This window comes from Phascolarctos cinereus, unplaced genomic scaffold (assembly GCF_003287225.1).
Source record: "Phascolarctos cinereus isolate Bilbo 61053 unplaced genomic scaffold, phaCin_HiC Scaffold_726;HRSCAF=1367, whole genome shotgun sequence".
NCBI classification, from domain to species: domain Eukaryota; kingdom Metazoa; phylum Chordata; class Mammalia; order Diprotodontia; family Phascolarctidae; genus Phascolarctos; species Phascolarctos cinereus.
Genome location: NW_027556098.1, coordinates 250,579,714 through 250,593,307, shown reverse-complemented (window position 1 = coordinate 250,593,307; position 13,594 = coordinate 250,579,714). Strand labels below are relative to the sequence as shown.

The 13,594-nt window shown below is 36.8% G+C and overlaps 1 protein-coding gene and 1 long non-coding RNA gene across 3 annotated transcripts in view; one reads left to right on the top strand and one right to left on the bottom strand.

Annotated features, from left to right (window-relative positions):
* The window catches only part of USPL1 (ubiquitin specific peptidase like 1), a 37,814-nt gene extending 27,368 nt beyond the window's left edge, over window positions 1-10,446 (top strand). The window contains exons 7-8 of the mRNA XM_020997128.2: window positions 2,908-3,068; window positions 5,183-10,446. Coding sequence (XP_020852787.1) covers window positions 2,908-3,068; window positions 5,183-7,125 — 2,104 coding nt within the window. The 3' untranslated portion in view covers window positions 7,126-10,446. The remainder of the gene's footprint in view (window positions 1-2,907; window positions 3,069-5,182) is intronic.
* Window positions 1-13,594, bottom strand: part of LOC110215544 (uncharacterized) — a 55,866-nt gene that overhangs the window by 27,276 nt on the left and 14,996 nt on the right. For both annotated transcript variants that reach the window (XR_002326563.2, XR_002326562.2), the window contains exons 2-3: window positions 5,553-5,614; window positions 3,950-4,041 (exon numbers count right to left, since the gene is read on the bottom strand). This is a non-coding gene — a long non-coding RNA (uncharacterized LOC110215544). The remainder of the gene's footprint in view (window positions 1-3,949; window positions 4,042-5,552; window positions 5,615-13,594) is intronic.

Here is a 13,594-nt window from a genome sequence, read left to right as displayed (position 1 = left end):
TGTCTTCATATTTCTAGCACTCAGCCCAGTGCCTGGTACATAGAAGGCATTTAATAAATGCTTACTGATTGACACATCTCCTACATCCTAAGCTTTTTTTCTATACAATGTCCAACCCAAGTTGTTAAAGTTTAAAAACTGGAAAAAATTAAAATGACTTCTGAGGTTTTCCTACAAACTATTCTTTGTATTTAATGGAATCTGCTTTCTTCATTGGCTAAAACAAGTTGAGAAAAGAATGTTTTCAGATGTTAAACTGATGCAGACCAGTTCTTATTATTTTTATGAATGAAGAACAAAGGATTTAAAAGAGGTTTCATCATTCAGCCTGCAGGTAGCTTCATGTAATCAGCAGTGTGGACTCTTTTGGTATATAGTGAGACACAACAACAAAAGTGAAACATAGTGAGAAGTGGAGAGTTAGGGGCTAAAGGCTTAGAAAGAAATACATCTATAATTTTATAATTGGAAAAAATGGGGGAAATTGGATCTAATATGTAGAATTTTGCTATATAGGCAGATTTTTAGGAATGTATTCTGTATATTGAGAGGCATTTGTAATTTGAAGATTTGATTGCTTTTTGGCTAAATGTGTAATTAGGAGTAATTCATAATAATTATGTGATTAATCTGAAATGTTAAGAAATTCTGTGAAGTTCATTTCACCGGAACATCTTGAGAAACTGAGTTTTGGCAGCTTTTGAAAAATCAGTAGAAGGGACACTTACACTTGACAGTTTTCTTAAAGGCTGAAAAAGGATTAATTTCATTTATACTTAATTCAAGGCCCAACTACAGGCTGATTTAACAATAATCTATAGATGAGACAAATTATTCTTTTTTTAGCAGTACTGGAGATAGAATTTTGGAATTGCTATGAACTTTAGTTCCCAAGAAATTATTTCAGTAGTTTTTTTTCCCTCCATTCTTTTGTTTTCACAAGTTGAATTCTTCCTCCAAATGTAATTTTACAGAATTTCAGGTTTGGAAGGGATCATAGGCCATTTAGTCTGATGAGTACCTAAACAAAAATCCCTTCTATACCATACTCAACAAGTGGTCATCAAGCTTCCAGTACCTCTCTAGACAGCCCATTCCACTTTGGGTTAGCTCTGATTGTTAGGAGCTATCCAAAGTCTTTCACAATCTATCCCTCCCATCTGGCCTCACTTTCCTCCTTTCAGTAATGACATTCTTGTTAACAAGTTCAGCGTCACATTATCTTCCTTCCATTGTGTATCCCTTGTTCTGTTGTCCTTCATTCCTTTCCAAAACCCATTCCTGGATTACTTCATCCATCTTCTTCACATCACCTCATGTGCTGCTGACTGCCACTTGTATTCCATGCCTTGCTCTTGTACAATTAAAAAACCGTCACAACACAGCCACACTAATTTGCACTCATGCTACCTTGGGAACCAGTTAATATTGCTGAAATTATGTTATAATTGTAGTTATCGTGTAGCAAATCTAGATTTACTACTTTTTTTTTTTGATAATGCAGTCGGGGTTAAGTGACTTGCCCAGGGTCACACAGCTACTAAGTGTTAAGTGTCTGAGGCCAGATTTGAACTCGGGTCCTCTTGACTCTGAGGCCAGAGCTTTATCCACTGCACCACGTAGTTGCCCCTAGATTTATTTCTTTATATCCCTCTTCCAAGTGACATTTCTTCAGACATCTAAATGTCCTCACCTTTGTTATCCTGATTGGCCTCTTCTAGGTAGCTCATCAATAGCCTTGCTAAAATGTTGTTCCTAGACCTGAATACAGTATTCTGAATGAGACTAAGAAGTCCCTTGTTGTTTAGTCATTTTCAGTAGTGTCTGGTTCTTTGTGATCCCATTTGGAGTTTTATTGGCAGAGATACTGGGATGGTTGGCCATTTCCCTTTCCAGTTCATTTTACAGATGAGGAAACTGAGGCAGACAGGGTTAAGTGGCTTGTCCAGGATCACACAGCTATTAAGTGTCTGAAGCAGATTTGAACTCAGGAAGAGGAGTCTTCCTGACTCCTGGCCTGGCACTCTATCCACTGTGGCACCTAGCTGCCCTTGACCTGGATAGTATTCTTCCCTTATTGCAGCGTAAGATTACAACAAATTGGCATGTTTTTAAGAGATTTTATTGATTTCTTTTTGTATCACACTTCATTTCCAAACTCTGCAAATGTCCTTTCTCCCTCACCTCCAAGCACTTAACAAAAACTGTTTTGTTAAACAGAACCAGGTAGCACAGTGATCCATTGCATGACAGTCTTCTGTATTATCCCCACTACTTTATGAGGACAAGGGATATATGTTTCATAATCTGTTCACCAAGACAAAGATTAGTAATGATAGGGGCTTGGGGTTTGACTTCCTTTTAGTATTCTTTTTCTTTTGTCATTGTTGATATTGTTCTCCTAATTCTGTTTACTTCAGTCTGCCTCAGTTTATAACATTCTTCCCATTTTCATCTGAATTCCTTATATTTTAAAATGATGACTCCTGTTTTCTTAAACTACCAGTTAGAACAACTAAGTTGGGGAAATCTCAGAGAATGGTTTTTGAGGGTCTGAGTTTGGTTGTATAAGGTGGCTGTGGCTACTTAGAGATTTCCTTATTAAGACATAATGGGTATATTTTGCAAAGCAATTTTTGCTTAATGGACTGTGATAGAACCTTATTGCATGATAGCTTCCAACTGTGAGTGATAACCCTTCTGAGGAAGGTTTTGTGTTACATACTTTTAGAAGAGTTCTTCAGTTCTAATTAAGAAACACATCTGGAGGGTCTCAGAAAAAAAAATTACTGCTTCAGTATGTTAGCAGTCAGCCCTGAAAATGTGACTTGTTAGCTTCAGACTGCCTTTTGTATAACAAGACATATGGTATTATTTGTTTGACTTCTCTTTTCTGTTTCCCTCTAGAGTATCTTCAGTATTTATGCTGCACTTTGTAGAAGGCTTGCCCTGTAATGACTTGCAGTTCTATTCATTTCATTTTGAAGGCTTTTTCTACCAAATAACATGTGTGATTCAATATCAAATGAATGAAAAACATTTTATAAGTTGGATTTTGAATTCTGATGGTAAGTATTTCAATTTGATTTTTGTAATTCATGCTGTTAAAAGTGAAGTTTTAAAGTATTTGTCAAAATAGACAATAATAAGTATTCTTTTGGTAATGCTGGCTGATTTGTGTATGTAGTTAAGAATTCAAATTATCAAGTTTGCAGTCTTTTTTTATCCTTACCTTTAAGTAGGAAAAGGCTTTAATAATTTAGTTGTGTGTGTTTGTTTACACATATAATACATGCATAAACATACATACATCTGTTCCACATTTAAAGGAACAACCAGATAGGAAAATTTGTTTGTTCTACCAAAGGTCTTAAATATTGAAATGTTATAGCTAAAGAAAAATTCTGTTAACCTCTTTAACAAATTTTTGTTGTGGTTCATCTCTTCTCAGATATAATTATTAAGCAAAAGGTTTCTGCTTTATTTAGACTAAGCTCATGAAAATACTAAGCCTGACTCCCAGAAGTGTAATTCAGATAGTTACATTTGCCAGTGGCTATACTCCATTCTTAATAAGCAATTTGTAGAGGAGAGTCTTCAACAAGCATTTAGTTTCTTGAAAATGTTACTGATCTCTTTTATTTTTACATTGCCTAAATTTCTCTCAGAATCTCTCCTCCCCATTTCAGAGAACTGTCCCATATAAGAAAGAGCATTTTGAAAGGGAAAAAAAAGTAAAAAAAGGAAGAGAAAAAAATTAATTGGTTTTGATCAATACATCAAAAAAAGTATGGAAAATATATGCAGTGTTCCACACTTCGAGACCTCTCACCTCTGCAAAGGATTGGGGAAGGTGTCTTTTCATGCTTTCAGTAAATGTTTATTAAGTGATTCCTATGTATGAAGCAATATGGGGGGTCCAAAGACAAAAATTAAAAATAAGACCTACCTTCTGGCATCTTAAATTTATGTTCCCTGGTGAGTCCCACCACCATCATCATCCACCTGTTTACTGTTTCTTCATTGTCTCAGCTTCCCACTCTTTTCAGCAAGTTGTAGATGTGAAAGATTGAAAAAGAGATAGAAAGGGAAAAAGAAAGACAATGATTTCTTTATATTGTTCCAATGTTCACTCTGTGATGTGGATTGCAGTCTACTTATTGAAATAGCTCATAGGGAGCATAAAGGATCATATTTGTTTTTCAGTGCCTGTCCTTGACCTTGGCTAATAAATAAGTCATTGCTCTAGTCTTGTTTCTTTCTATGCAAAAATGTTTTTTTGTTTGTCAGGAACATGGTGTTTTCTTTTTTATCTGCCAAAGGGGAGAAGATGAAGAATCAAAAAAGAATTCAGTAATCAAAGAGGTTAAAAGAATGAATTTGATTTGAGGCACTTTCTGCCTCTGCGTATCAGTGACTTTAGACATAGACTATAGAGACCTTAGGTAGCTTACAGTTAGTTACCTGAAAGAAACTGTTGAATTCTACTAGAATTTTATTATAGTGAAAATGTCTTGAAACAAACAGGGCTCTTTGTTATATTCTAACAGGATTTAAAAACTTGGCTATTTATGTTTTGTTTTTTTGCTAAGTGGGATTAAGTGACTTGCGCAGGGTCACACAGCTAGTAAGTGTTATGTGTCTGAGGCCGGATTTGAACTCAGGTCCTCCTGAATCCAGGGCCGGTGCTCTATCCACTGCACCACTTAGCTGCCCCCAAAACTTAGCCATTTATATCTGTATGTTCATTCTTTTAACTTGGTTAACCAGAATTCTTTCTAACAGAATTGTTTTTGAGACCTGATTTTTGGGATGGCAATTTATAGATATTATTTGCAATACTCATTCAATTCCTAATAATTCTTAATAGGACCCGTACAATATTGAGGGGGTAAGATGGTGGGGAGGAAGAAGACACAACTGAACTGCTCACATAACGCTCCGGTTCTTCAGAATTGATATATAAGAACACTGCCTTTGTTATTAAAGTATAGGACCTTCAGCATTTGTCTGAGACAGGTGCTGTCATAAAGATAGGCTCAGTGTTGTGAAGGATTATGTAGTAGTCAAATATAGAAGCAGAAGGGCAAAGAAGTAGTTTCTTTGAGCTTAGGGAAGTAGTTTACACATACACAGACTGAGTAACCTTTGAGTGTTTAAATTGTTCACTTTATTTTTTCAGGAACTTGGCTAGAATGTGATGATTTAAAAGGACCATACTGTAAAAGACATCAGAGATTTGAAGTTCCAGCTTCAGAGATTCACATTGTTATCTGGGAAAGGAACATTTCCAAAATAATAGATCAATCCAATATAGAATTTCCAGTTAAAAAGACAGAAAGTTTCAGCCTCAGTGATTCTAAACCAGAATCTCTGGCATTGTGTTCTGAGGGGGATGCTGCCACTGAAATGTTTTCAGCGTTTAATCAGGAGAATATTCTAAGTGCTCCAACTACTGATGCACAATATGTAGTAGCCACAGATCATGAGTACAGTTTACTTTCTGGTCTAGAAGATTTGGTAGATAATGATATTATAACTTTAACACTCACAGAAATTCATGTTGATTCTGAGGGCAATCCAATTGAAAATCAGCCAGTGATAGAAGATCAGTCTGCGATAAGAGATAAGGCAGTTGCTGAAATGGACACTTTGCAAAAGCAAGAATTAGTGTTAGCTTCTTCACAATCAGCTCCATGTAGGGAAACACCTGTCCAACCTCAAACACTGCCTACTAGTATCCTAACTCAGAATGCTAGTATTGATTTGAAATTGGATCAGCTGAATACAGAAAATACTTCAGATACTATATGCGTGAATAACACAGTACATGTGTCTACTCTTCCGCAAGGAGAGAAGCCATTACAAATTCAAGAGACAAAAGTTAATTTTCCTCCCATTGCCTTGGAGAAGGGTGCTATGTCAAATCCAGTCCTTTCATCAAAGGTTGAAAAACTTATGTCAAAACAAAGTGTCTTATCTCTAGGATCTAATTTGAAAACAGCAAATAATATAGGAGATTCCCAAAGTGTGGTCCTGGGTTCAACACATAATTCTTCACAGTCCCAGTCACAGAAAAAAAAGTTTGTAGGAAGTTGGGTAAAAGGATTACTGAACAAGGGAGTTTCTTTTATGCCATCTTGTGCCTCAGCTAATGAAAGAAAGGTCCATTTGCAAAAGACAACTGACTTGAACTCTCTGGTTAAAAGGGCAAATAATTTTCGGGGCTTTAAACCTAAAGGTATAACAAATCAAACAAGTCCTCAAGCACCCAAGAAAACATCCAGGTCTGCATGCAACTCACTTCCAGTTCTTAACTCTTCACCATCAAATATCAGCACATCCTTAATACCTGACGAAGTTCGGGAGGGTACAAAGATTTTGACTAAATCTTTGCATAAAAATGTTCAGCCCCTCTCTAGTGGGATACCTCCTAAGCACAATTTTAATGGAAATGAAAATCACATCTCTTCAGGGACGTATGAGAGTCAGACTCATAAACTTCGTCTAAAACTTCTTAAAAAACTTAAGGCAAAAAAGCAAAAACTGGCCACTCTTCAGGCTCTCCAAATAAATGGAAAGCCTCCAAAGAAAAGTACAAAACCCTTGCCCCAGGATGCATCTCCAAATGAATGTGAATCACTGCAAGGCCTGTTAATGGAACTCCAGGATCATATCAGTGCCACAGACAATAAACCTAAAGGTACCACACATTCCAATATTTCCCTGTGTAATAGCCCAACCCACGAAGAATTTTTAGCAGAATTATTGTCGTCTACTACAACTGTCGCCTCATCAGAACTACCAATGAATAGAGAAAATGATTGTGAGTATTTGGAGATGGTAGATAACCATAACATGACACCAACACCTAGTGACTTTGTCAATGGATTCTCTTCTGCATATCCTAGCAAAGACCATAATTATTATAGTCCTGTGAAACAAAGTCAGTATGAAGTTCAGATGGACTCATTAACAAATAATTCTTGTGCTAAAACGTTAAACTTGGAAAATCCCCTAAAGACAGACATTCTTGATGAATTTTTTTCCACTTCGGTATTAAGTTCTTCAGCAGATGACATAGAATATTTACCTCATTTTGATGAATATATGTTTGACAGTTGAATGATTGTCAGTGTTTTTAGAATTTAATATTTGTATTATTGCTTTAGGAAAAATATTAAATTATGTCTTAAAATAAATTGCACGCTGGCTGTGCTCAAAATGTAAATCAGAAACCTGGTTTGTGAAATGTATTGTTTATTTGAATGAAATGTAACACACTAAGGTCCTTATTAATTTCCCAGAAAGCACTTCTGATCTCAGAATTAAAATTATCAAAATTCTGTTTTCAATATTTGGGGCTTAATTTTTTATTTTGTGGAATTAATGCTTAGTTTCTACAGTTTAGATAATTAGAAATATAGCTAATGGACAACTTTTTGATCTCTACTATTTTACAATGATAGGTATTGATAATATTAGTTTATAAATCCCAGGACTTTAAATAAAATGTATGACAGGGCTTATTAATGGACTTCACATGGGGATTCTGTGCTGAAAATGTAATTTTTTTAAAAAGGAGTCTTTGGCATAGATGACAGTCAGTGAATAATTGGAAACAAAATATCATTGGTAGGAGCAAATTTTACACACCTATATATCATGTTAGTCAGCTAGGTGGCACAATGGATAGAGTTCTGGTATTAGAGTCAGGAAGACACCTTCCTGATTTCAAATGTGGCCTCAGAAACTAGCTGTGTGACCCTGGGCAAGTCACTTGACTGCCTCAGTTTCCTCATCTGTAAAATGAACTGGAGAAGGCAAACCAATCCAGTATCTTTGCCAAGAAAACCCCAAATAAGGTCATAAAGAGTTGGACATGACTGAATGACAACAAAATATATTAATAAATAAACTTGTTTTCCACAGTAGAGTGAGGATGGGGTCTGTACGTCTCAGTTGTTTGTGTATACCTGGAAGAAACAATTTTGGCTTCCCATATGCTACTTCCAGGTTGCCAAGATGTAGAGGAATGAATTGAATTGGCAATGTCAACATAGTTTACATCTTCTGTATTACCTCATTCAACAAATGTTTAAATAACATGGCTGCTGAAATGATTGTAAGGGTGGTGGCCTTTACCTTACCAAGAAAGAATAGCGAGGACTATAAGGGTGAACATTAGAGTGTATTTCACCAGATTGTGAGGGAAAACTATGGACATGTAGCCTAATTATACTATTCAATAGCACTCTGATCCTCTAATACTACATTGAGAACCTTGGGTTCTCAGTTGTGCCAGGGGAAAGGGCCAGAGCTGGTTGGCTGGATGTCTCCTCCAAGAAATAGGATGGTAACTCTTAAAGGCTGGCCACAGAATGATTAATATTTTTTTTTGTCACTATGCCTTGATGAGAAAGCCAGTTTTTTTAATTAGATCTTTTTAAGTCAGGGATTCTTAACTTGGGAGTCTGTAAACTTAAACAATTGATAACTTTCAGTATAAATCTTTTCCTTTGTAATCCTATGTATTTTATTTTATGCATTTGAAAACATTATGGGAAGGAGTTCATAGGCTTCACCAGACTGCCAAAGGTGTCTGTGACATGCAAAAGCATATTGTTCAAGACCTCCCTTCCACGTAAAATACACAAACATTTGAAATGCCTGTCTTACAGTATATTAATGCCCCAAGAAAAGACTTCTAATAACCTTTCAATACAGAGTACAAATGTACTGATCCAGTGAACATTTTGTACTAAAAAATATTGGCTGGCTTTCCTTTTAGCAAATGTGTTCAGTACCCACTGTAAAATGTATACAGTAACTGGGCACAATGGAGGCAGTAATCCAAGAAGATGATGTCCCTGCCTTTAAGGAGTTTCCCAATGTAATAAGGCAGATAGCAAACAGATAAAACACAAATGATAGTATATCAATAAAATGCCTAATAGCATGATAAGTTTAGAAAACTAGCACTTTCTACAAGTGTTAAGGGAATACAGGGGAAATCTCAAATATACCAGAAGAATGTTACAGAATTCAATTCTTAAGGCATGCCCACAGGAGAGATTGTAGAGAAGGAGACTATGGAACACTGCAGTTTTCAAGTGGAATGGAAAAAAAGACCTTTATCTTATTGATAGTGAGTAAGCACTGTATAGCTCATTGAAATGCCCTGTTTAACTCTCTTGAATTAGCCTGACATCACTTAAGGGAGAGGAGTTAACAGTATGGCCCAGTGCTTGGCGATGTCGCTGCTGCAGCTGGCATTTACCTCATTTTCTAAGGTGGTGTAACCAAGTCCTATTTAACAGGAGGTGACAACTATAAATTAACTATAAAACCAGAAATGTGATCTTTTGCCAGTTCTGCAAAAAAACCTGCTGTTCAAACATTGCAGAGAATTTTAGAGCATAGTGAACACTGGGTCTTTGGTATTGTGTGCCAATGCCTAGCTTACAGTGTATGAACAGCATTTCTAATCCACTTCATTACTTTGTTGATTAATAGTACCTAGTTGCTCTCTGGCATTTCAATCACAACTTACTTTTATTTTGCTTGGGCTAGGAAAGGCTTAAAATTAAAGCACTTACTCTCTGATTTACAAAGTAGTTGAGGGTGATCAGCTTTGTTTGTCCCGGTATTAAAAGACTTGTGAAATAAAGAATTAATCTTGTTCAAAAGATATGATCAGTTTTCCAGGTTTGAAATTCTATCAACCACATGTGAAAACATGTTCCTAACCAGTAATAATGAGAGAAATGCAATAAGACGACTGAGATACCTTACCCATCAAATTGGAAATGACATTTGAAGGCTTGTGGAAATAATGAGCCGTTGGGGGGAGCTGTACCAACTGTTTTAAAACTTGCCAAACAGTGGAAAAAATTATTTGGAATTAAGATGGAAAAGTTAACAGTTCACACCCCTTTGTCCAGAACTCCCACTATGAAGCTTGCACCTCACAAGGTCACAAGGAGAAAGGTCCTGTATCTCTCAAAGGATTCAGCAGTTTGTGGTAATTAAGAACTGGAAAAGTACCTGCACTTGGATTGGGAAAAGGCTGAACAAATGGTAGTATACAAATGCGATGGAAGCTGATGAACACAAAGAATTTAGAGAAATGTGAAGACAAAAACAGAGGGCGAAAAAAGCAGAACCAGGGTGATGAGACACAATTTATAGAAATATAAATGAAAACAAAATTAAAAGATACTTAAATACAATGGCTAGTATTGGTTCCAGATAACATGTTAAAATAGTTTCTGTGAAGAAATAGTAAATTATAAATGTAGAATGTTGCATGTCCTGTCAAATGTAACTACTATTATTAGATGGTTTTGCTTAAGCTTTAAAAAAAAAAGTGGAATGGGAAGGAATATATTGGAAAATGATTGTTAAGTCAAAAAGTATCAATAAAAAACCGTTTTTAAAAATCCATCTTTAAATAGTTAATCTGGTTCTTACTGAAGCAACTCTGTCATGTTGCCAATTCATCCTTTACTCCAGTGAATCTGAACTCTACACGTTTCCTCTGGTGATGCAGGTAGCAACCTATATATTGCAACCTTGCTTGTCTATCCTGTGGACTGTCCACAGTCCAAAAGTTTGCCACAGGAAATCTAGCCATAGTGCTGGAGGACTCACTTGATTTCTCCTGACATCATGGGATATCAATGAAGCACTCAGACTGCCCATCATCCTTCACCCCAGCCACATGATCCAGACTAGTTTGTCTTTAATTCTTACTTTTTTTGTCTTTGTATTCCCAGCACCACCTAGCACAGTAGGTTAATAGGGACTGATTGAAGACCACAGTTCTGGTTGTTCGCTTTAAATTGTTTGGTTTCAAAAGGTTCACAGAAATTAGAGCTAGATGAGACCTTAGAGATAATTAATTCCAACTCATTCATTTTATAGATGAGGAAATTGAAGCCGAGAGAGTTGAAGCAACTTGCCCAAGGTCACATAGGTTGTAAGTAGCAGAGTTGGGATTTGAACCCTGGTCCTTTGACTTCCAAATTCAGTGCTCTTAAAAAGATCAGTCATTTCCCAGTTGATATAGAACTCTTTCTTGTAACAAAGAGTTGAGCAAAACAACCATATTCCAATGATCTTTTCATTTTACTTTTTCCTGTTTTTAATTCTGTTCCAGTAGCTAGGTAGCTCAGTGCTGGATAGAGCACCAGGCCTGGAGTCAGGAAGATCTGAGTTCATATCCAGCCTCAGAAACTTCCTAGCTATGTGACCCTGAGCAAATCACCTAACCTCCATATGCTTCAGTTAGCTGATCTATAAAATGAGGGTTATAATAGCACCTATGTCACAGTGCTGTGAAGATCAAATGAGGTAGTAATTATGAAGCACTTAGCACAGTGCCTGACAGTGCTTTATAAATGTCAGCTATTATTATTATTATTACATGGGTCTTCCCTCCAGTACTGCCAATCATGGCCTGTCCATACCTTCTCATCTTGCACAATACTCATCCATGCCTTCTTTAGCACAGTAATGGACACATAGTGTTTTTCCATTTCATCCTCCCAACAAGTACCCTGGAGACCTTTCTTTAGATCTTTTAAACATTCTGTAATGTGGAATTGTAGCTGTCCATTTGATGTCTTTCACTTGGTTTATACCAAATCTTTGTCTAGTTCATTTTTGAGATGATGTCTTTTATATCAATTATTTTACGCAAGTCATTGATAGTATATTGCAGCCTACTTATACCCATTTCGTGACCCTCCCTTGTGCTTTGGGTCACCAAGAATTTTAAATGAGAGACTGTGATATTCTGTGGTCCACAGCTTTATCATATCATTGGTGCCTAACTGATATTTAAAAAGTAGGTGGTTGTGTCAGGAAGCAAAGTTGGATCGTTGAAATTAAGTTCAAGGGTTTATTAGGCATCATTATGTACCAGACACTGTCTTGGGCACTATGGATGCAAAGACACCTCTGCCCCCTGCAAAATCAACCCTCAATCCTCCCTGCCCTCTAGAAGTCTAACTTCTGCTGGGTGAAGAACATATTCAAAACAAATACAGTGTAATTGGGGTAGGATTGGGGGGAGGGCAAGCAAATTCAAAGTAATTTGGAAGAGAACTAACTGGGAAATCAGGAAAGGCCTCTTGTACCAGGTGATATTTGAACTGACTCCTGAAAGGAATTGGGGATTCTAAGAGGTGGAGGCTAGCAGGAAAAGCAAAAGATGGAATATCACGTGGAAGAAATATTAAGTAAGCCAGTCTGGCTGGAACAAAGTGTGTGAAGATAAATAATGAATAATCAATGTTTGAAAGTTAGATTGAAGCTAGATTATAAGGACTTCTAACTGCAAGAGTTTGTATTTCATCTTATAGGCAATTAAGAGCCACTGAAACTTTTTGAGCCGGAGAGATGTGGTCAGACCTATATTAATTTGGCAGCTCAGTGAAGGATGGATTGGAGAAAGGAGAGATTTGAGGGAAATAGAACAATTAGGAGGCCTGAGGTGACATGGTCCTGAATTAGGTGGTTGTGGTGTGAGTGGAGAGAAGGGGAAATTGTGAGAAATGTAATAAAGGTAAAATTGACTCAATTTGAAAAGGAACTGGACATGGTGGCTAATTGAGAAGGAAGACACAAGGGTGACGTTTAGATTAGAAACCTGAGTGACTGCAAGCAGTGTCCTTTTTATGGAAAAAAGGACATGGTGAGTTTGAGATACCTATGAGACATCCAGATGGAGATGGACAGCAGACAATTGGTGACACAGGACTGCAGCATAGGAGAGATGAGAGCTGGATATGTAAATATGGACAACACCTAGAGTCAGGAGGTGAACCCTAACATGAAGATCATGCAAAAGAGACTGAGGACAGGTAAAAGGAGAGTCAGGAGAAAGCAGTGTCTTGGAAGCCTAGAATGGAAAGACTATCCAGAAGGGTGCTCTGTAGTGTCAAATGCTTCAAAGAATAAGGAATGAGAAAAGGTCACTGGGTTTAGCAGGAAAAAGGGATCACTAGTAATCTTGGGGAGAATAATTTCAGTCTGGTGATAAAACAGAAACCAAACCACAATGAGTATAAACAGATTTTTCTATAGGTTTGAACCTGAAAATGGAGATAGATGGTGATAGAAAATCGTTCATCCATTTGTCTGCTGACATTTTCCATACCAGTGGCAAACGTCTGTGTGAGCATGCCTGTTTCATGCCCCACTTGACAGTTAAGCAGAGAATCATTAAACAAAGTTATGTTGGCATTGCACCTTTCAGGGAATCTTAGAAGCTTTTAGCATATGTATGGGAGACGCTTATGGTAGTCTTTTAAGCTCCATTTTGTTCCACCAAGTCAAGAGCTTTTAAAAGAAACCAAACAATAAATAGATCTTCCATTCTGTATACTTTCAGGTTTGTGAAAGCCTATGTGTTCTCTTCTCAATTTTATCAAGGATACATTTCACATATGTATAGATCATTCTTGTAAGGATTTTGTAGATAGAGATGATAGACCTGAGTTGTCAGTGTCTTCTCAATCACTTTTGGTTTTTTGGAGGGTGGAATTGGGGAGGATATCTATGATTCTTTCTAAATATCTGGCAGACA